General features: G+C 33.1%; 1 protein-coding gene across 1 annotated transcript in view; it reads left to right on the top strand.

Annotated features, from left to right (window-relative positions):
• LOC126748926 (heart- and neural crest derivatives-expressed protein 2-like) overlaps nucleotides 1-9,880 on the top strand; it is a 31,035-nt gene extending 21,155 nt beyond the window's left edge. Inside the window, exon 5 of the mRNA XM_050458469.1 lies at nucleotides 8,169-9,880. Within this exon, the coding sequence (XP_050314426.1) occupies nucleotides 8,169-8,261 (93 nt within the window). The 3' untranslated portion in view covers nucleotides 8,262-9,880. The remainder of the gene's footprint in view (nucleotides 1-8,168) is intronic.
• Nucleotides 9,881-25,094: the final 15,214 nt, after the last annotated feature.

Genomic DNA, 25,094 nt, shown 5'->3' with positions numbered 1-25,094 from the left:
TTCAGTATGATTCTTCTTTCTACTTTGGTCTATAATAAGGAAAATATTTCATCATCTCCATTTGCTACATTTAAAACTCTACTAAATATTCCTGGGAAGCTTCATAGATTAGGAAAAAACCTGATAAAATCGTTTCACCACTAGTAACTTGCCGAAAATAAAATAAATAAATCAATTTGGTAAATTACTTTGGTCACAATAAAGAAGAATAATCAAATTATGCAGAAAATTGTATTGTTGGGGTTGTCTCTCCGGAGCAGCCTACTGTGAAGAGTCACGTGGCTTCGTGTCTGGCAAATGTAAAAGGCAAGCCATCCCACTTAGATAAATTGAGGGGTCGGTGTTAATAGACGATAATCACCCTAAAATAGAATTAAGGGGATAATTTATGTAGAATAAAGACGTTATTTACTTACTGTTTTTTTTTTGGGAAATTTCATCGAAATTGGTTTAAATTGCTTTTTTTTTCCTAGAAATTTTAATTAATTAAGTCACTTCAATTGATTTATATAATTAATTATTTTGATTTTAAAGGAGTTTTCTGTTTTTTTTTCTCTCAAATTTTCATCACTGCATTTTATTGAGTACCCAACAGTCCAAGCACTTCAAACAAGAAAAAATCAGTAAATTTTCAGTTTAGGAATACATACCTGGTAATAGAAATATTCCGAAAATATTCAAATAGGAGAAACAAAATATTCTAAAAAAGGAAAACATTTTTTGACATCAGATATGCCTATCTCGACTACCAATTTTTTTAATACGGATCTGGATTTTTTATTTCATTTCAAATATAATTCATTTAAGATATATGACTTAAGTATCGTCGTAAGTACCTGTTTTTTGCACACCATTCTTTGTTTGCTTTTATTGCACAATATTTTGCAAAAAAAAGCAGGCCCGTGCTTACGAAAAAACCCTGATAATGACTGTTTTTTGCTGGTAGAAATACTTTATTATTAAGTCGTTTATCGTAATATTTGAGTCGAAATATGAATATATATGAATATATAATATTCCTAATGTTATCAAATGCTGGATATTCTTTCCAGGGTATTCTAAAATTATCCTTAGAAGAAAACTCCTAAAAATATTTGCTACTAATTATTTTTTCCTTATTTCATATAAGATGGTTATCATCAGTGAATATTTCAATCAGTAATTAAATATAAGTATAGATATATACAAAATTTTTGAAACGGCTTCAATAGTTTTTACATTACATTAGGTTAGAATAGAAAATGATCGAAAAGTAAAGCATCTTGAAATAAAAGACAGACGATTTACCAGAGCTACGCCCAACAAAATCAAGATTATGCATATAATGAGATTTTCAATAAGGGTAGAAAATCTCATGATAATGAGTCACAAATATCACTTTACTATCCAGTAACACACCCAAGTCTCTAACGGTAGTAATATATTTGAGAACTAAGCCATTTATTGTGCAATAATTTACAGCTAATGTTAGAGAACGACCAAATAAAATTCTTAATTTTTAAATATTAAGCTTCAAATTGTTATTTACTAACCATAAAAAAACACTATCAACATCAGTTTGTAAAAGCTGCGCATCAATTGCAGATTTTATCACCTTGTACAATTTTTGGTCGTCTGCAAATAATAAAAATTCTTAGTGACAGAGAAGACAAGGAAGGTCATTAATAAATAGAATGAATAAAATAGGACCTGTGGTACACCGGAAAAGACCAGAATTTCTTTTGAAAAATTACATTACTTATATGTGTTGTACGCAATTGGCGAAAACGGTCACTGCCCGAAATTTATACCCACAACACGATGTGGATTTTACGAATTATCCACATCGCGTTACGGATATATTTTATATACCCAAAACGAGTTGTGTGTAAATTTCAAAAATCCACGACTCGAAATTACGATTATCATCGAAGGCACGCGACGGTTTTCGTGTTATGGGTAATAATAAATACCCACAACCCGAAAATTCATAACCTTACTTATTTTTATCGGCAGCAGTTGTTTATTTTGTTTATTTGTTTGTCCTTTGTCAAAGTTTTAAGTAAAAATTCGATAAAAATGAATGAATCAATCGAAAATCTTTAAAAAAAATTCGAATATGGTTTAAATAAACTTTATATAGAACCAAACATTAGGTCTACACTCCTCTTAGAAAGTGATTATAAAAACATTATTAGTGAAGTTAAAGAAGCACATAAATTACGCAGATTGGGCAAATCACTTTCATCAAAACTTTATCGAAGGTTGAATCGATATGAATTGCTAAGTATTGGAGAGGAGGAAAAGTTGATAGCCAGAAGAATCACTAGCGAAGAAGATATTAAACTTTATGTTCATCGGGAACAATTATTCGATATTGTGCATGCAGCTTATCACAGCTTATCACTTCCTCTTATCGCAAGGAATTGCATTATTCCACTCTCTGGCCTGGTCTTAAAATAGTTCATGGCCGACCAAGACACTCACAGAGCCAAGGCTCGGTAGAGAGAGCTAATCAAGATGTTCGCGATATGCTGATTACCTGGGTAAACGATAATAACACAAAATGGTCAGAAGGGTTGAAATACACTCACAGAAAAACTGATCTTTTCATAGAGGAATTGGCAGAGGTCCTTATGAGCCTATGTTTGACAGTAGACAGGTTAATGGTTTAGGAGATGTCGACCTTCCACGAGACGTTATTAATAAATTGCAAAGTGAAGAAGACTTAGAAGAATTAATAAATAGTATAGAAAACGAACAAAACGACAACAATAATAATAATTTGGGATCTCCGGGAGGAGGCTGGTCGGAGGATCAAAAAGCCTAAAAATCAATTTCTGCAACATCAGAGGCCTAAACACCAATATTAATGCAGTACACCAACACCTGCAATCAAATAAGCCTCACATTCTAGCATTGGTAGAAACAAAGGTGAAACCTTCAACAACAAATGTTCACCTCATTTATCCTGGATACGATCTACACACCCGATTTCGACTAAACTTTGGATTGACAGTATTTGTCAAGAACGATTTGAGTTGCCAGCGGGAGGAAACGCTTGAACCTGCAGACTTCGACGTCATGTGGTTCAAAATAATAGCCAGTGGTGCCACGAAATTTATCTGCTGTATCTACAGACCACCAACCGACACCCAATATAGACGGCTCTTTTTGAACCTGGTTGATTGCATTAACCATCTGCAAATTGACTACCCAAGCGCAGAAATCATCGTCATGGGTGATTTTAACGTTCACAATATCAACTGGCTGCTCTTCTGCAACAAGAAAGACGATGAAAAACGAGAAGCTGAGCTATTTGCCACCATATGCGGGCTTACGCAGCTTGTGAAGGAACCTACCAGAATCCCCGATCGAGACGGCGAGTTCGCGAGTCTCCTAGATCTGGTCTTGGCATCAGACCCTGACTCGTACACTGTATCAGTACATGCCCCCCTAGGAACATCGGACCACAAATTGATAACAGTCTCTTGCCAGTTGGAGGTTAAAACGCAGGATCCTCCGATGCCGCGGAAGGTATGGCACTATAAATCAGCAGAATGGAACCATCTTCGGGAATTTTATCGCTCATTCCCTTGGAAAGAAGTCTGCTTTAGAACCAATAACATCTCAGAACGTGCAAACCAAATTACAGAGACGATCTTGGCAGGAATGGAAGCTTATATCTCTTTTTCTACTAAATGCAGATCAAACAACAAGCAATGGTTCAGTAAACACTAAAAACGCAGCATATCGCAAATGGCGTCAACATCCTTCCATCGAAAATCGGAGGAACTTGTTAGCCTCCAGAAATAGCTGCAAGCGAATTATTGATGAATGCAAAGAGAGTCACAACAACAGGATCAAAAACAAACTGCTAAGCTGCCCAAATGGAACAAGATCTTTCTGGTCGGTATCGAAAGCCGTTAGTCAAGGATTTGCTAAGTCGGCCTTGCCACCCCTAACAGCAGATGATGGTTCTATTGCGGTAACAGCAAGGGAAAAAGCCAACTTACTGGGTAAACCCTTCGCGTCCAATTCTACTCTGCACTCGCAAGGCAAAACACCGCCATATTTGCCAAGGGTGTATTCATCGATAGGAGAAATTTCGTTTCCCCAACGAATTATAAATAAAATTCTTAAAAGCGTAGACACCAACAAAGCTTCTGGACCCGATGGAATTCCAGCCCTAATTCTAAAACGTTGTGCAGACGAATTGACTCCTCCCTTATGTAGACTGTTCACGGCATCGTATAAGCAGGGCCTATTTCCAATAAGCTAGAAAACTGCTCGAGTGCAAGCTGTACCCAAAAAGGGTAAGAAGACGATGCCCTCCAATTACCGCCCGATTGCACTAGTAATATCGAAGATTATCGAGAAAGCAGTAAACCAACAACTGTTAAGATATCTGGAATCATCTGGACTAATCAGCGATCATCAATACGGCTTCCGAAAACTTAGATCCACCGGCGATCTTCTGGCCTACGTCACACACTTATGGACGGAGGCCATGGAGAAGCACGGCGAGTTCCGCTCAGTCGCTCTTGACATTTCCAAGGCATTTGACAGTGAGTGTGGCATGAGGGACTACTAACCAAGCTCTCCTCAATCGGCATACAAAACTCATTATTGAATTGGATCAAAAGTTTTCTTGAACAACGAACAATCCAAGTAGCCGTCGATGGATACCTCTCCGACAAATTTAAAATTAACGCTGTCCCTCAAGGATGCATTCTATCCCCCACCCTTTTCTTGATATATATCAACGATTTGCTAGGAACCACTGTCAATCCAATCTACAGCTTTGCGGACGATAGCACACTTATTTCCACATTTAAGTACCAACGACAGCCGCAAGTTCTCAGAATCTTAGGCAGCAACAAGTAGCTTCAACCAACAACGATATTAGAACAATCTTGGAGTGGGGCGATTTGGTCAATTTTAACGCTAAAAAAACGCAGGCTGCAGTATATACGATGAAGACTAACCTTGGTGGCCCGGAGCTGGTTATGGCAGGGAAAACATTGCCAATGAAATCATCTTTACATCTTCTAGGAGTCGAGGTCACCAACAGTGTGTCCTGGCATGACCACGTTGCCGAGGTCACCAGGGCGGCTTCCAAAAAACTCGGTGCTTTTCAAAACGAAAAAACTGTATACACCAAAACAGCTGCTGACTCTTTATAAGGCTCAAATACGCCCTTCCCTCGAGTATTGCTCGCATGTCTGGAGCTCTGCACCCAAGCATAGTTTAAACCTGCTGGATTCTATACAGAAGAGAGCTATTCGTCTTATCGACAAACCAGAACTGACAAAGAGTCTGGATAGTCTGGAGCATAGGAGAAAGGTGGCCGATCTCTGTTTATTCTACCGTTATTATCACGGTAAGTGCTCCTCTGAGCTGGCAGGCTCAGAAGGCTGCCAGTTCCGGCAAGAAGGACGCGTCTAGCAGTTGCGGCTCATCAACATCGAGTCCACCTGCCTACCCCAAGGACGTCGCTGTATCGGGACTCATTCATCTGGAGAACATCTTCTTTGTGGAACGGGCTTCCACCTCACATATTTCCCGACGCATACAACCTACAGCGATTCAAGATAAATGCCCACAAATATCTTCGCGCAAGCACCACTCCAAGAGTGACATAGGACTTTCCTCTTGTGCTTGTGTTTGCCATAAAAAAAAAATATTTTAACAAATAGAGAAAATGTCGAAAATTAAAATAACAAGGCCGACCACAAAAATCAAGACAATAATGAAAATGAATCTAATGAAATGGTGGACAACAAACAATGGCAATAATGATGAATATAGTATGGCAGAAGACGAAGTTGAAAATAGCTTTAACTATCAGATAACACAAAGGGGTAAAAAAAATTTGAATTAAAGAGAGGAATCACATAAAATGATGAAAATTCAAGCAACGAAAATGCTGTGTGAGTCAAATAAAAGATATGCTCCTTTAGAAATTGATACAAATATTTTGATCCAAATACCAGATGTTGACAGAGGCCGACTAACTCCAAGAAATGTGTTAGCCATCGTTTCTGAAATGAATAATGATGGCTTGTATAAACTGAGTATTGAGAATGGGCCGCTGGACAGATTATTTTCAAGAAATAAACTTCTTCAAGCAGATTCGCAGTTCATGTCGCAATCAAATGATAACAATATCAAAAAAATACCCTTGCGAACTGCAGCAAATATGTCATCTAAAGGTTCCGGTCAAGGTTTTCTCAAATGCAATTGTTGAAGATTTTGTGGTGATAATAAATGTTCCTGCAAACAACGAGACAAAAAGTATAACTCAAAATGTCATGGATCACTAACATGCAAGAATAAATATTAGAATAAGATTAGTTTTATAAAAAATATGTATTTCATAAATACATCTTTAAAACGTGCCAGTATTTTTATTTTACATATTTTTTGATTGATTTCTTCACATTACTTACGAACCTACATATTTTTTCGTCTTATGGTTATTCTTTATTACCCATAACACGAAAACTGTCGCGTGTTTTCGATGATAATCGTCATTTCGCGTCGTGGATTTTCGAAATATAGACATAACGCGTTTTGGGTATATAAAATATATCAGTAACGCGATGTGGCAAATTCGTAAAATCGACATCGAGTTGTGGGTATAAATTTCGGGCAGTGATCGTTTTCGCCAATTGCGTACAACATATGCACCAATTCATCAATTTATTTTAAAAGACTATCACTCAAAACCTCTGAATTAGATATCCAAGGCTCACGCCTAGAAAAACGCCTTCGAGAAGTCAGTAAATACTGTCCACCTGATATTGATTCTCAAAGGCGTCAAACAAGTACTGCTGATATGGAAGCAAATTAGTTATACTAGATTTACCTTTAGAAAAACCGTGTTTTTGATGTATAATTACGTTCCGACTACGCCATGAGAGATCTTGGGCAAAAAGACAATGGTCAATAATTTTGGGAATTTCAGATTAAATGCTTACACCATCATTTTTATTCCCACTATGTACTGGAGTCAAGAAACTTGTTTCTGAATTAAACGAGAGGCAAAATAGATAATGTAGGCATTTGGTTAGGGAACACACACTATTTTTCTCAAGACTGGTATGCAATCAGGCCTATAAGAATAATAGAGTAGAATCAAAATCAAGCTTGTAATCGAAATTATAATTGGAAATTGTACCTTCTTATATTTCTTGTAAGTTGTTGAAAAATGACGGGCAAGCAAATTAACTATATCCTGACCACCTTTAGCAAATCTACCATTTAGCTACATACTATTGGGAAAGAAGTTTGATTTTCGTAAGTTGCGTACATATTTCCCAAAGTTATTTGAATGTTGGGCTACATCATGATTAATTTTAGTAATTTAGGATTTAAACCAATTATCATTTACAACTTTGCACCTACTTCTTAAAGTGGTAAATTCTATGTAATCTACTTGATGTTTTGAAGTTGTATCTTTTTATGTGCTGTTTTTTTCTCTATAGTTAATGTTTGTAATTTACGACTGAACCAAGGAGAAAATTTAGATGATAATGCTTAACTAAAATAAACATTCCAAGAGTAAAGTAGAGAATACTGTAAAAATAGTTGACACACTTATTTACATCAGTTATATAAAACTCCAGTTTACACTCACAACGTTTTGTTTTCTTCTACACTCACAATGTTTGTAAAAACAATATATAAAAGTTTCCCTATGAGCATGAGTTAGGAATATGATTTATTTGTAACTTGTTAGCATAATTGGAGACTAAGCACAGGTAATTACCTGAGGTTATTGATTGCAAACTATCAATACATAATTTGTCTTTAGAACTGAACCAAGCAATTCTTTTAAAATATTCGATACTGAATATTTGTATAGTGTTTATAGAGTATTTCGAAGGTTCTTATAGTTATTATTGGGCGGAATATATGGAATATCTCTTCTAAAATAATGAAAATTCGATTTTTTGCGTATGATAACATTTATGGGCTTTTGGGGTTATAAGTTTTACTTATCTTTATGTTATTGAACGAATTTAAAGGTTCAGCTTGTCAAATTAGACATTAAGGTTATTTGTGCCTACTAACTCACTTCCTATTGAATGTATTTATTTAAATCTCAATACACTCATTAAAAACCGCCCAATAAATGATCTACTGTAAGTACTGTACTGTACAAGAATAATTGTTTATTTCAGGGTGAAATGTCAAACACTAGGAAAGCAAAAGGACGGACAGGCTGGCCTCAACATGTTTGGGCCTTAGAACTAAAACAAGAACAAGCCCTTTAATTAAGAGAATTTTTTGATACATAGTTTGGTAAGATACTTTAATTACCAGGGAAGGGAAGTCGTTCCCAAACGGTTGCAATATCAAATAAATACATAATATTTATTAAATTAATATGTGATTAGTAAATTAGTACTACCCAAGGAATATTTAGGGGTTGCACTTGGATGGAATTAAACCAAAACCAACGATGGTGTTTGCAGTCAAACAACGACAGATTGTTAAGACCGAACTCCAAAAATTAATTGAAAATATAAATCAATACAATTTTATAGATCTCATCATGTCATATTTACAACATCGAAATAAGTCAATATAGAAGACACTCTTTAACATTCTTGTTATGTCCAAATACTCCTTGGGTCTTAAGTAGTACTTTATTGGAAAAACAATATTAGCTATTCTGCCATATGATGATTGCATTATATACTCATTGTTGCATAGCAGCAAAGGGCTGAATTGAAAGGGTTTTAACAACAGTTTTTCTTTCCTCTTAATTTATATAATAATATTTAAATTTCAAATACTTACTGGAACTTTGAAAAAAAACTAAGATAGCCAAAAAACCATCAACTCTTTTTAATGTAGTTCTGATTTGTTTTATTTTATGTACTGTACCCATGTCTGTCTGACATATTATATTTGTCATAAGTGTACCTTGTCAAACTTGCCATGCGCAAAAAAATGCACAAAATACAATAATTAACTATAAACAATCTAATGAACTTTTAATTAACAATAAAGAATAATTAAAACTTAATTCGCACTTTCTCACGCTTTCTCAAGTATAATAAGTTAGACAAAGATGTTATCTTTTTACATTAATCGTAATTTTTTTTCACTTTTTTTTTATGCGTGTTTATGGACCCAATAGTAAACAAAATCAAAATTCATAAAACCAGGACCGCTCTAAAAAGAAAGACTTTGATGATATATATGGTCGCTAGAAAACCAAACATCAGATTAGTTTTTCCTGGTTGATCTTGAAATTAAAATTTTAAGAAAAATTCATTTTTTGGCCCTGTATTTCTTACGGTACAATGTGCATACCTCTGCGCATTAAAGTCTTATATTAAGCATATTAGTATAAAGGTACATAGCAGGAAGTCAATTTGTATCCAAAAGTAAACGTTATAAGACAATTTAGTTTGTTTGTAACTTCCTTAATATACAGGGCCGGACTTAGGGTTAAAGTCTCTTGAACATATAAAATTAAATACTGGAAGACTTCAGGATTAGTCTCTAGGACGCGAATTAGTTTAAATGCTATTATTTATTACTTCATATTCTTATAAAAAAAAATTAATGTGAAATAACATGTTATATACTAAGAACTTTTTCTACTGTATCCTGGCTAAGTTCGGTTCTGTATCAAAATGTAAATATTGTATCTGGATGAGCTGAACATCACCAGATGGCCCCTTAATGTATATATATTAAATTTACTCACCTCTGTCTAAAAAGTCTTATTTGTAAACATACTATACATGTAGTAGTTACAGTGGTTTATAATTAGATGTGTATATTATGTGAGCTTTGCTCCTGAATTTTTAATTTAAAATCTACTTTTAATTAATTCGATATTATGTACTTAGTTAAATAAATACGTTATTAAAATAAATTTGGTCTTTTATTTGTTGAAAATTGAATTTATGTCCTTTTTGAGTTTTATTTATTTAATTATTAAAAAATGAAGCAAACTTAAATCAATTAGTATTCACCAGAATTTTACAGATCGATCGATCTGAGTTTTCTGAGGATTTTTTAGATTTAGCAGAAATTTTTTAGAAATTCTAAGTAATTTTTTTCAGCTGATATTAGAATACGGTTCACTATCTTTAATTTCATTTGCGTAAAATCGTGGGAGTTAATTTTGATGAGTCTTTAAATATTTTTCGAAATATCATTGAAAGATTGTACTGGTAAAATGTTTTCTGCCTATACTTCTTGAGCTAACCGTCACAAAGTCATGAAATTTAGCAAAGAGCAAAAGAATTGCGTTAGGCATAATCCTCGTACAAGAAAAAGAAACATAGTTTTAAAATTGTCAATGTCATAGAGTGTAGAGGGACACACGTGCTTATTTTTTACTATATAATAATAACGTTAAATAATTCCCAATACATTTAACAATTTAATATTTACATTGCTGTAAAAGAAATAATAATAATATAATTGTGCGGGATTAAATGGCCTAATTACGTAGGGGCTGTTGAAGCCACGAAGTAAACTGTTTATTTATTTATTTATAATTATATATATAAGAATATATTTACAAAATAAAGAGGGAGAAAGAGAGATCGAAAGAAAAGAAGGCGTAAAGAAGAAAAAAGAAGAGATGACACTATAAATGTAGCGTTACCTCACATATTGTATAATTAAATAGGTTACATATTAAACAAACATTTTTTTTCCAAATTGAACTTCTAAATGAGTCCGCTCATGTTAATTCACTTATGTTGTGCTTATTTATCAGCTTTGCAGCATTATAGGAAAAAGATGATTTAACAATTTTCTTATGATGTCTTGGAATGTCAACAAGATATCTTTGTCTTAGGTTTACATGATGTGCTGTTCTTAGTTTAATTTTATTAAAGAGGTAGTGAAGGGTGCAATTTTTTAAAATTTTACATCTTTAAGCTTATAAATAATGCTAGTGCGTCTTCGTATACCAAAAATAAATCTTAGACAGGACTTTCGAACAACTTGAATTATTGTCGTTTTGTTTCATTATCAAGGCATGGGCCATAAATTGAGTCACAAAAGTTAAAGTGAGTTAAGACTAAAGATTCGCATAATGTCTTTTTTGTTGTTTGATTTAAATAATGTCTGTGTGGATAAAGCATTTTTAGAGTTAAATAGGCTATTTTAAGTTTTGTAGTGATGTGTTATTTAAATAGTAATTTATGGTCTATAATTAGACCCAAGTTTTTTGCTTTATCTTTAATTGTTATCTTTTCATTTCCTATTTTTAAGTGTAGATCATTAACTATATTGGTTCGGTGAATGTCACTGGCAAAGACAATTGCTACGGATTTGGCTGGATTAAATTTAAGCTGCATATTGGTTGATTTCTCGTATAAATACTGAAGGTCACTATTTATTTTTAAGTTGGCTTCCTCAGTACCAGTAACAGTGAAGCTGTTAATAATTAATTGGGTATCATCAGCATACATATAGTGATCACAGTATTGAAGAAATTTGTAGATGTTACAAGTGTAAATAGAATATAAGAGAGGACTCAGAATGCTTCCTTGAGGAACACCAGCTGTTATTTTTGCACTACTTGAAATAGAGTCACCGATGCAAACCCTTTGAAACCTATCTGTTAAATATGATTTAATTAGCCTTAGTGCCATATCAGACAACCCAATATACGGCAGTACTGCCAACAACAGTTCATGGTTTAAAGTGTCAAATGCTTTAGAGTAGTCTAGCATAATACGAACAAATGCATTTTTCAAATCTAATGATTTAAATATTGAATCGGTGACCTCAGCAAGAGTTGTTTCACAACTATGCCCCTGTCTAAAACCCGATTGTTTATCGGGTAAAATATCGTTAGAATTTACAAAAGTGCCAATCTGAATCTACATTACTTTTTCTAAAATCTTGGATAAGCAAGGAAGGATACAGATTGATCGAAGGTCGCTAAATTCCTTAGGTTGTTACATTTGCACAATGGACTGACTTTGGCTGGCGTCAATGAATCAGAAAATGTATCTGATATCAAGCAAAAGTTTACCAGATGCCTAATATGAGGAATTAAAAATGGAAAACAGTATAAAATAAGATTTAAATTTAATTTATCTTGGCCAATTGCATTTGATTTTAGGTTATAAACTACTTTTAATATATTGCTGTCTACCACAGAAGTAAAAGAAAATGAATGTGTAACATTGAGCTTGTTATTTAGATAGGATAATAATGTTTCATTATGTAAGTTTTGATTATTGGTATTCATCGACGAAAAATAATTATTTAATGCATGAACGTTGGACAGATGTTCTGGAATGTGGTTGGAACTATTTTGAATTATGTTTATTTTTCTTATATTATATTTGTTAAGTTCTTGCCATTCCTGCTTAGTGGTACCTTGCTTAAAACCGCTATTCAGATAAGCTTTTTTTTCAGCTCTTATGGCCGATGTTGTAAAACTACGAAGTTCTTTATAGTAAACCAAGTGACTGGGGTTTTTAGTGGCTCGGAATCTATTAAGAGCTTTATTGCGAAGTTTGATCATAAGACGAATATTATCTGTAATCCACGGTGAGTGGTTTGGTTTTACCATTGACACTGACGAGAGGGGCATGTTTGTCAAACAATCTTAATAAACTTGAAGTTAGAAAATTTACCTTTTCATTGGCGCTATTTAATTCATAAAAAATGTTTCAGGAAATGTTTTCACGATCGCGTTAAGAGTTTTTTATTAATTAGGTTAAGACGGCTACATTTAAAACTATATAATAGTTTTACATTTTTATTTTTTTTTTTGAATATTACAAAAGATTAGGTCAGTAATATTTTGCAAAGATTCACTTAGTTTGTTGCCCATATTTCCCATGTCAATATAAAAATCCCCCAAGCAAAAGAGTGCATCATTGCTTGAAAATAATTGTGTCAATATTTCCTCATAATAATTTAAAAAAATTTTAATATTGGATGAAGGTGGTCTATATATATTTCCTAATACGAAGCTTTCATCACTCAAGCATAACTTAACCCAGATGTGTCCAATAAATTCGGTACTTGTAGTATAATAGAGTATTTCATATTTTTCTTTATGTATAGGCCCACGCCACCACCCCTAGAATTTCTGTCCTGGCTCACAATTATAGCCCGGTAAACTAATTAGATGATCACTAATATCACTATGTAGCCATGTTTCAGGGACCCCGATGACACTATAGTTGTGTGCGAGTCTATATCTCTGAATATATCAAATTTATTAGGTAAGGAACGTGCATTTATATGTGCCAAGGAAATCATAGTAAGAAGAAAATAAATAGGAGAAATAAAAGTAAAGCGAATAAAAAGGAGATACTAAAGAGTTCTCAAAAAATAGAAAAAAAAAAAGTTCACACCAAAAATTATTATACACAACCCGTGCATGCATACTGTTGTTTAATTTGTGGCTTTTTCTTAAAAACAAGTTTTACTTACATTATAGAATACATTATTAAAAACTACAATTATTATTTTAAAAGATATGGCTTAAAAATAAGAATAATAACAATAGAATAAATCAAAGGAGAACAACACAAGTCTCGGTCTCAAAAATTCTTTAATTTGTTAGAATGGTGACACGTGTTTCACTCCTAAGAGCATCATCAGACCTAAAAAATAATGTAAACAAAACTAAATAATATTACAAAAAGACCTTAAAGTTAAACAAAAAAGTATACCTCAAGAAGGTTAAAAACACGCCCGACTGGGTCAAATATACACACACACTGAACGGTAAAATATAAGTTTAAAAAACTGACGTCACAAATATATAAAAAACAATAACATAGAACTTAAATACAAGAAAATAATAAAAAAGTAAAAAGAAACTATCGAGATTTGAACCTACAACCTTGCAGCAAGACTGTTACTGTTTGCTGCGTTGACCGCTAGGCCACACCGTTCATGCGGTAGCTTGGAAAGAAAGGAGGGGACTACAAGATGTTATTAAAAATGACTCCAGGCTCAAAATTGAACACGTCGTTAACGCAAGTTAAAACTGGACTCTTCTTCGCTCTTGTAATCTCTAGCTTCTCTAGAAGATCCAGCTTTTTGCCCTTCTGGCAGTCATGAACCACTGCCACATTATTGGGGTAGGAAAAATTATGACCTGTTGACAATAAATGATTGGCAAACGCTGACTTGGTCTCGACAATATCGGTGGCTTTAAACTTATTCACCAGACCTAGATGTTCTTGTACTCTTGTTGAAATTTTTCTCCCGGACTGTCCCACATAAATCGTAGGGCAATCGGCACAATGCAAACTATAAACTCCCGATTTCGAAAGCGGATCTGGCTTATCCAATGGTTTAACTAGATTTCGCTTTACGGAATTAGAAGTCTTAAAAGCAATTGAGATATTAAAAGTTTTTAAGAATTTCGGCACCCCCTGGGAAATACTTTCAAAGTAAGTTAAACATCTAAAATTTTTATTATTACGTTCCCTTTCCTCCTGGTGTGGCTTGAGCGCATACATCACAGCAAATGCAAGAAGTGGCTGCCACCTGCATCAATACACTTATCCGCACGTCTTCTACGCGATCTTGGGTTCTTACTTTTTCGCAAATACTTGGTATGTTGTGTATCTGATGCAATTCATTTTCAATTCGCCCACGAAGATAATTCATATCGCCAACAAGTGTGGAGTAGACAATTTGTTTTAAATGACCCCACAAGCAAAAGTCCAACGGGTCGAGGTCGGGAGATCTAGTTGGCCAAATCACCCAAACTCCTCGACCTATCATCGCTGGTGATAGTTTTCATTCAAACATTGCCTAGCAGGTGCACCATCGTGCATTATCCACATTAGCTGTCTCGTCATCAGCGAACAATTTGAAGTCATATGGGTAAATTTATTTCCAAAAAATGTCTGTATGCTTCTGCTGTCAACCTCTGACGTAAAAAATCCGGACCGAAGTCACATATCATAATATCATGAAAACAGATTCTAATGGAAAATTCTAATGAAAGCGTAGCATATATTAAGAGTAGAGCTATGATACTAATCTGAACAGAACCTTATATTTTAAGTAAATCCGCAATTTTCCTCCCCAAAGAGAAAAACATTGCTGATGTCTCAACTGAATAATGGCATGTGGATTTTTAACTTGCCGCTGATGCATTCATCGGTGAACAGTATAAATGATGGAGAGTTTTGATTTTCTATTCAACTTTGCAATCGCTAATTGCTATTCTTAGAGCGTAATCCACAGGAAGCAAACCTTGAACTCCTTGGTAATGCTAGAGATAAAACTGATATACCTTTAAAATTCATCAGATTTGTATGTGATTTTTTTCTTCTGCTAAAGCAATTTGCCTAGTACTAATACTGAATCATGTAAATTATCATTCATCATCCACGTTTGGTTTTCCAACACGCGCAACTGTTGAATTCACATAATCGAGAATGAATTTTTTTAAACATTTTTTCTCTCGGCAGATATCTGTTGGGAAAACGGTCGGCATAAAGGCGTCTTGCTTCCACGCGATTGCAGTTTGTAAGCCCGTACATCAAATGCATATCAGTCATTTCTAGATTTGATTAATTAATGATTGCAAAGTATTTAAAAATTACGAAACACCGACACAATTTACTTATAACAACGTGACACCTGTCAAATAAAAAACTCGCGGACTATTACAAATTTAAATTCAGTTTCCATTGATCAACTATTAGAATTTCATACGCTTTACAGATTTTCTTGAAACTCTCTTTACTTGAAAACGGTTTAACCGACTTTTTGTAAAAAAAGAAAATTTTGTCGCTTTCTCCGAATTATACCTTTTCGTGCCAAATTTTTAGAGTTGTAGCAAAAAAAAATATGTGTGTCCCTGTACACTCTACGCCACTGACAATTTTAAAATTTCCGTTTATGAGGACTATGTCTAATGCAATTTTTTACCATTTGCCAAATTTCATGATTTTACTTAAGAATTATGAGTAAAAAATCACTTTCCCAGTGCCATCTTTAAATGGTCGTCTTTTAGGAGGCGGTTTAGGAAACAAATATACAGGGTGTTTCATAACTATGGGATCAAACTTCTGGGGGTTGTTCAGTGCAATAGAAGAATCCATTTAAGTATAGGAACCCATGTCCGGAAATGCGTCACTACGCCACTACGGCCCTAAGACGCGTTAAAATTTATAAAAAACATTAATTACCTAAATAGGATCTGCTGCATTTATTTTTACCTTTTGTACATGATACCATAATAACAATTGTTTAAAACCAACGCTTATCAATGTCAATTCTCAATTTTATCATGTCATATTTAAAAATTTTATAGCTTATAATTTTTAAACATTTATTGCTAATGGAAAACTTTACCAATCAAGAATTGGCGGATATGCATTTGGCATACGGAGCAACAAACTGCAATGCACGAGCAGTATCGTTTAAGACCAAGATGCATGATACTGGTGTTGCTTGAACCGTAAGAACGGTCGAATTTGAAGAAGAGGTGCTTCAGCGAGTTGCCGATGAACCATCAAATAGCACACGTGACGTCGCTAAGAATATGAATACGAGTAACGCTTCTGTCTGGCGGGCGAGCAACAACTCCATCCTTACCACTTTCAGAAAGTTCAAGGTATGACTGCAGCCGATTATCATCCTAGAGTTCAATTTTGTCGATGGTTTCTGGATCACATCATTGCACAACCAAATTTTTTACGATATGTTTTGTGGACCGATGAAGCCTCTTTCCCAAGAGACGGTATTTTTAATAGTAGGAATAGCCATGTTTGAGACGAAGAAAATCCTTATGCAATTTTTCCAAGAAAACATCAGAATCGTTGGTCTGTTAACGTATGGGCAGGCATTGTTGATGATTATTTAATTGGGCCATACCTTCTACCGGAACGGTTAACAGGACCTATTTATCTGCGTTTCTTCGAGGAAGTTCTCCCAGAACTCCTTGAAAATGTTCCACTAAACGTTAGACAGCAAATGTGGTTTCAGCATGATGGAGCGCCGGCTCCATCATGCGATACAAGTACGCGATTATTTGGTTCAGCGGTTTGGGCACCGTTGGATTGCCAGAGGTGGAGCAGTTTCTTGGCCTCCTAGGTCACCCGATTTAACATCGCTCGATTTTTTCTTGTGGGGACATGTAAAGTCTTTAGTCTACGAAACTCCAGTAGAATCAGAGCTAGACTTAATTGGACGAATAACAGCAGCATTTAAAATCATTCAAAACGAGGATCAAATTGTTAGTGTAGTCCGCCGAAATCATGTGCGGCGTTTAAATCGGTGTATTGAGGTTGGAGGAAGACATTTTGAATAATTGTTGTGATGGTATCATATACAAAAGGTAAAAATAAATGCATCAGATCCTATTTAGGTAATTAATATTTTTTTCTAAATTTAAACGCGTCTTAGGGCCGTAGTGGCGTAGTGACACATTTCCGGACATGGGTTCCTATACTCAAATGGATTCTACTGTTGCACTGAACAACCCCTAGAAGTTTGATCCCATAGTTCTGAAACACCCTGTACATGTATGTTACGCCCCTTTAGTACCGATCCGGAGTTTTTTAATACCCTTTATAACGAATTAAAAGCATTTTACAAGGGATCCTCATATTTGATCTTATGGGCTACGGTTGCCGTGGAAACGAGCCTTTCTAGCCAATAAGAAACTACGATTATCCACTGCCATACTGCATTTATCAATGGAAATTGAACTTGGATTTTTTTTCTTGGTCCAAGAAGGATTTTGCGCAGACTTTATAGAAAAATTAAATTATAATATTCTTGCAGGCATTCGAGATGCATTCCAGGGATTCAGAAAAACCTTTTGTTTTTGGAAAATCACTACTGCTTTAACCATTTAGAAAATATTATTTCAAGTGCCTGGAAAAAAAAATAATGACGTCAACTGCCTGGTAGTAACAGAAAAATTCATTAAACTTGTATTCTTCCAGGCATTTGAATTCTTATTTTATAAATACATTAAAAAAAAACTGCCAAAAGTCAAAGCTTGACATTGAAAGTTTTAAAAAAATTACTGGAAAATTTGGTAAAAAAAATCGACGTTTTTTCGTTCACCAGAATCGACATTCTATAATTATTTGCGACCAAAATAAAAAACCTTATAGAACCTTGATTCTGGTAAATTTTTAAATGTATCGAAATTCCTGTAAGCAATTTTTTATGGAAAAGTTGGTCGACTTTCTATTTTAATAAAAAAAAAAGGAAGAAAATTGATTGTGGTTCTTGGAGAATTATACAGGGAGTCTGTGAAAAGTGTTTCTAAAACAAAAACCTACCACATATCAGTCAATTTAAGTAAACTTACCTTAGTGCAAAGTTGCTTCGTTTGGGCGCTAGATGCCGCAGAAAAAACAATTTCAAAATTATTTTCTTGATTAATTCAGAAGCTTTTGATACTATTCTCACAAAATTTGGTACATTGGCTTGCGGGTCAAAAAACCCATCTCACAATTATGATTGATTTTAGTCCATAAACTTCGTTTTTTAATAATTGCTTCATTAATATTTCTACACCAACGAGGTTCAAAATTTAGATCTACCAGCTCATTTGCTACAAAAAATTTACTCTTAAGAAGATTCGATTTCTCTAAAAAAATTTTTTCGATAAAAGATTTTATTTCAAACAGTTTAAAAAATCCATAGCTATCGAAAAAATTACCTGATATGTGCAGATTTAATAAGGTAATAATACATTTCAGTGTCATTTCTAAGGTTAAACATTTATTTTATATATGTCCACATATATTATATAAAATTTTCAAGCGGTAAGTAAAAAAGAAACTTAGAAATCCTTTCTTCAAAATACGTTGCTTAACGTAATCGCTCAAAATTCTATTTTAACGATGATAGATTGCGACAAATACGCATTTAAGGAGGAACTTGTTAAGCAATTTAGTTAGTTCCACTAATGCAGACAAAAATAATGTTATCATTAATAAACGTGATGAAATTTTTTTAAGAAGATATATTTTTACAAATGAGTAAAAGTATATATTTTTACCTACCATATAACAATACTTTTAGAACAATAACTCTATCTTTTATACTTCTTAGAGCACAGTAAAACTGCATAATATGTCTATACAAATAAAATCTAATTTGATCTGATTGGTCAGCGTCATACAGCAGTTTGTTCTGCTCACTATGGTGCCATACATATGTACGTTTTGGCATTACTCTTTTTCACGCCTTATTGATAAAATAATTATAAGCGCTTATCTTGTTTTCTCATAGGATAGGTATTTTAGGTGATTTAATCAGGCACTATAAGGAAACATGCTAAAAGATAATAATATATTTTAATCCTTGGGCTGGATAATATTCGAAATATTGAATTAATGCAAATTGAATGCACATGTATTTGGTACCGTTATGAGCAAAACGGACTTATATATGGCACCAATGAAATACAAGGAAGGGTTTTTAAATCGATTCGAAACGGTTGTGAGATTTTGATTTTTAACATTTGTGGTAGAAAACAACACTTTTGTTAGAAAGTCAGTTTGGTAGTAATCGCAATAAGCGTCTTGGTTCCCAAAAAAAAACGATATTTTTACAGGTCAGAAAGAGGTTGATGGACCACTGAGAGCTCGGACATAATTAATGCAAATCGACAAGGCAAAATGTCAATCTGATCTTACTAAATAGTATTACTTGACATTTTTTAGGACTTACACATAAAGGATAATACTTAGAAGCCTTTATTAATGAGTTAAAATTATACGAGAGCTTTGTATTTATCCCTTTTAAAAAATTGAAATTAAATATTAAAAACGAAGACGTTCCGATGAAAGCGTAGCATATATCACATTGTACATATGTACGTTTTGACTTAATTTTCACAATTTACTGATAAAAAATTATAACTGCTGATCTTCTATTATCATACGAGAGGTATTTGAGGTGTTTTAAGTTTAAATGTTAATTATACAGAGCAATGAGTTACTTATTATATTGGGTATTACGTCACTTATAGCAAAAATCAATTTAGAAATGTTTATCTCACACGCTCAACAATTATTGAAAAGAAGAAGAAAATAGACTTATTCACGTATTTAAAAGAAATATGAACTTAAATCTGTAACGATACCGTTCGATATACTTAATTTAATTTAAGTTCAATATAAGTTTTAAATACAATAATTTACTTGAGGTATAATAGATTTTTTTATATAACTAGGAGCTGAGGTTCAATCTATTAATCTCTGAGCTCGTTTCTTCTTTTCAATATCCTACCTAACTTTGTTATGAATATTATAATTAAAAAAACGATAAAAAACAACAAGAAGACCTACTTTTTTTTTAAAAATACCTAATTTGAACCAACGTTTCGGTAGTTATATCTACTACCGTTATCAAGGTAATTAAAGTAAAATTAAATTAAATTAAAAATAAAATATACTTATCCTTTAAATTTTCATTTCTTATGGTTATCCTTTAAATTTTCAGTAATCCAGTCTCATCAAAATTTCTTCCTAATTCGAAAATACTTTATATACTTTTTTATATGATTTGACGGTTTATTAATAGTTTGACAAACTATTTAAAAAAAAAAAAATAGTTTGTCAAACTATTAATGTACATGCACACTCAGACATAAACTATCTAAAATATATTAAATAATATTTCATAATAACTATTCCTAAAGTAAACCTATAACAAAAGCTGTCCTACATATTAGGAAATTAAATACAATTAAATACAATATAAAATTAAATATAATTTGTTTAGACTAATATGTCCTAGATCTATGTTACATTTATTACTACACCTATTACACCTCCCGGGGAGAAAAAAGAACCAATCCAATTAACACTTTCATTAGAGACACGCATACAAAGAAAAGCAGTTAAAGTTTTATGCGAATTTTCCAGCGCGCCTAAGGTTTCATGATGATAGGCCGTGGAATTGAGATGTTTAATATTTAAAATTTTGCAAGATTTCTGAAAAACTTCCGCTAAAAATTCTAACCCTTGATCGGTAACAACTTCCTGAGGTATACCATATCTCAAAATTAAATTACTGACAAATGATTGTGCAATTACTGACAACGAATTTAGTTAAGTCACATTGCAATGTAAGAATGTACCTATTACCCTGAATATCCGTAGGAAGAAGACCAACCAAATCCAAAAACACATTTTGAAACGCGGAACTCGCTGTTGTGGGAATCGTCATAGGCTCTTTTGCCATTTTTGAATATTTATGCCTCTGACAATCATACACCGCCTAACAAATTCTTCTACATCCTTACGTTGACCTGTCCAAAAATAATATTTCTAAATATTATTATACATTCGTTGAATACCTGCGTGACCTCCCGTTGGTAACGTGTAAAAATCATTTAATATTAATTGAGGTAATTCTTTATTATCAATTTGCTCTGCACTTTTAATAATATTTATTTTAAGAGACATGTCTTTCAGTAACTTTTTATTGTTTAATAAGTATTTAATAAAATCAGCACTTTCTACATTTTTTATTATGCATGATTCCGGAATATTATTATCTGCACATATTTGACCCAGTTCCCTCAACGACGTACCTAAGTCAGACGTTTCTCGGGTTTCCTGGTTGCAGAAATTATCTTTAGAGTCATATCATATATAAAGTTACCTTGATTATAATTACTATTATCATTCAATTTAAGTTGATATTTTCGAAATTCTTTTTGGGTAATTAAACGCAACTCAATAGATTCTGTCGGACGTTTTAATATTTCTGCAATGACAGGGTGATCACCGATGTATTAATGTCATCCGATTCAACCACCGCTTTATCTCTCACTTGTGCCCGTGTCATAACACTCATACCTTCACTCAATCTACCACTCATTCCCTTCAACTCATCAGAATCTAAAATAACCCGTGATAAAGCGTCTGCTGTACATTTTCTGCGCCTTTATAATAGCTCGCAACTCGTCGCTTTTTAAACCATTGGCAAATGAATTAATGGCCAATTTTTCATTTATTGGTTGCAAAATTTGAACTACCCTATCATCGTTATCCGCTTGCGCCAACGTCAAATCAACCAACAATTGTTCTACTACTTTAGCAAATTTTTCAATACTCCTATTTTCTTGTTGAACATTGTGTAGTTGACATGAAATTGCCACTGGTGCCTTTCTAGTCAACAAATTGTTTTTCATATCTGTGATTCGTTTCAGAATATTTTTGTCCTAACTCATTAAATGTAGGTTCTAATTTTGCTAAATCTGAAAATAACATATTGATTCTATCTGGCTTTCCTCGTCTATCTTTCGGCTCTTTTTTAATATTATCACAAAATTTACTAAGCATATCCTTTAAATCTAAAAATTCCTTAACAATAGTCATTTATCTAATTTCCTACACAAACATAATAATTAAGATAAAATATAACAACGCAATTTAAACGACTTACTGCTACACTTTTATTCCCTTCTGTCCCATTCCTTCACTACGTAGCCTACAGAAGTTCTTCGCTGGCTCTGATTTCTCTCCTTATCTTTTTTTTCCAACATCTTCTTGCCTCGTCGCACCAAAACCCATACCACAATGACCAAAATGAGGCAGAAGGCTGCTATGCCCAAACCTTCACTCACAGAAATTCGTGACTTTCCTACAGAAACATTGGCCGTTACGCCACCACTATTACCAGCTTGCGTCATTATCACTTCTTCCTAAGATTGATTAGTGCCCATTTTTTAAAAATATGTAATTTTTTGTTGCTCTAATTAAAAAACTTATTCATCCTTCCAATACGACTGGCAGGGTCGCCATGTAATATCCAGTTATAAGATAAGGGATATTTTGGTAACCAGTTCTACGCATGGGAGGAATAAACGAAAACCACTTTGAGGAACATTTTACTACATTCTATTACAGCGTTTGTAAGTAACTGTCCAACATCAACCTTTAATAGTAGCACCCTCTTAGTTCTACTCAAAACTAGTTCACACTAATACACTGGAACCTAATTACCTCAATCATACGATGTATACATTCAAAGATCAAACATGTACACTCAGACATAAACTACCTAAAATATATTAAATAAAATTTCATAATAACTGTTCCTAAAGAAAACCTATAACAAAAGCGGTCCTACAAATTAGGATATAATTAAATACAATTTGTTTAGACTAATGTTAAAATATGCCCTAGATCTATGTTACATTTATTACTACACCTATTACAGTACAAAATACAAGGAACTTGAAAATTTTTTATTTTTGAAAACCTACCATGAAGGTTCAAATCAAATATAAATAACGTTGAATTCTGATGGAAACGTTGCATACATTAAGAGTAGAACGGTGACATAAACCTACTAGTACATGCATCTACATACATAGATACGTAGACCTAAAATACTTTTTTATATTAATCTCGAAATAATTAAGTCCTTGTAGTTTTAAGTAAGTACCTGTCACATCATAGCATAAATACTCAGGTCTCTCATGTTGTCATGAAATGCGCGCAAGTTCTTTAGGTCGAAAGGACAGGACCGTATCCAAGACCATGTCCGACCAGGAAAATCTGAGAACAGACTAATCTACTAGACACTTCAGCATCTTCATGAAAGGCTCTATAAGAATATTTGTATATTTAGAAATTAACATGGTTAGACACACATGTTTATATTAAAAAAAATACATCAGAATAATGGATAATTCTTGAAATGGTTGGTTGCATGAAATCGCCTTTGCAATTGGTCAGCATTATACCACTTTCCTTACAACGGTGCCGTATTCATGTACATTTTGACTTAACTATTTTTCTCGCCTTACTAATAACAGAATTATAAGCGATGATAATAAGTATTATAATGGAATAATATAATTAAGTGCTATAAGGAACAATTATGCTAAAGTACAATTATATGTATTGTGTTCAAAACCGGCTAAGTGATTATACTATAAATAACATGTTATATTCCGCTCGGTATATACAGGGTGTCCCAACTCTATTTACACATGTTTTTTTTGTCCCTGTAGATGACATGAAAAAAAAGTTAGATAAAATGTGTTTGTTTGGAAATACTAATTTTGTTGACAGTATTGGTAAATGTAGAGAGTGTCTCAAAAACAAATTTTTTATCATCAAGTAAGTTTTTTTTTAATGGAACGCCCTGTATATTTTACCAAATTCACTGTTCATTTCTTCATAAAATAACTATAATACACTATACGTCAAATATTAATGGTTTTTGAGATAATTGCTTATTATGATGATATTATTTAATTCTTATTCAATCTACTATTAAAAAAGTTAAAAACGATTATAAAACTAGAATAATTTAAAAAAACTTAATAGTATATAGTAATTTATAGTAAATGTTCAAACTGGTGATCGTTTTCGGTATATAGATAAATCTACCCGTAGAACCAAAAATAGAAAATGAAATTGTCATATGCGTGCTAAACCAATTTAAGTAAAGTTCTTGTTTTAGTCGACTTTAATTGTGAAAAAGCGTTAAATACTCCCCAACTATTTTTTTATCTCGCCTCCGCCTTTCTGCCCATTTACGAATACAATTCGGCTAATTGGACGACAGAAAGACTGGGAATGGAAAATAAATGCTTTGTATATATTTCTCAGTCAATTGGGTGAAACTTGATGCCGGTAAACTAAATCAATGTATCTTTGTTCCTCTGACACTTTAGAACCCGGTGGGCGGTAGTGATTTTATTTCAGATAAGGATTAATTTCTGTTTTTGGAATTTTTTTTGGATTGATCAATTATTTAAGGCTTGGAAAATTTACTCTTCTAAAGTGGCTGCTTTTTAATTAAATTTATTTAGAGAAAATTCACGTTGGTATCCCATAAACATATATATTTACTTTTGTATGAAACATTATGCAAATTTTACTAAAAACATTAAAAATTAAATTTAGTCATATAGAATCCTGTCATAGATACCTAAAGAAAAGATTTTAAATGAATTTTGTTTTCAAACAATTGCATTTTAAGCATTTCAGTGACCTAGGTTAAATTATTTATTGGCATCATTTTTTAATTTAGAGGATTCTTATAAAAAGCAGAAAAATCTTATCTAAATCTATTGATTCAATTTTTAGGGAAAAAGCCTCTACAGCTATCTGTCATAAAATTTTCTTTTTAGGTGAAGA

This window comes from Anthonomus grandis, chromosome 22, assembly GCF_022605725.1.
Source record: "Anthonomus grandis grandis chromosome 22, icAntGran1.3, whole genome shotgun sequence".
NCBI lineage: Eukaryota > Metazoa > Arthropoda > Insecta > Coleoptera > Curculionidae > Anthonomus > Anthonomus grandis.
Note: the sequence above shows the minus strand (reverse complement) of the source record. Positions and strands in the feature narration are given on the sequence as shown.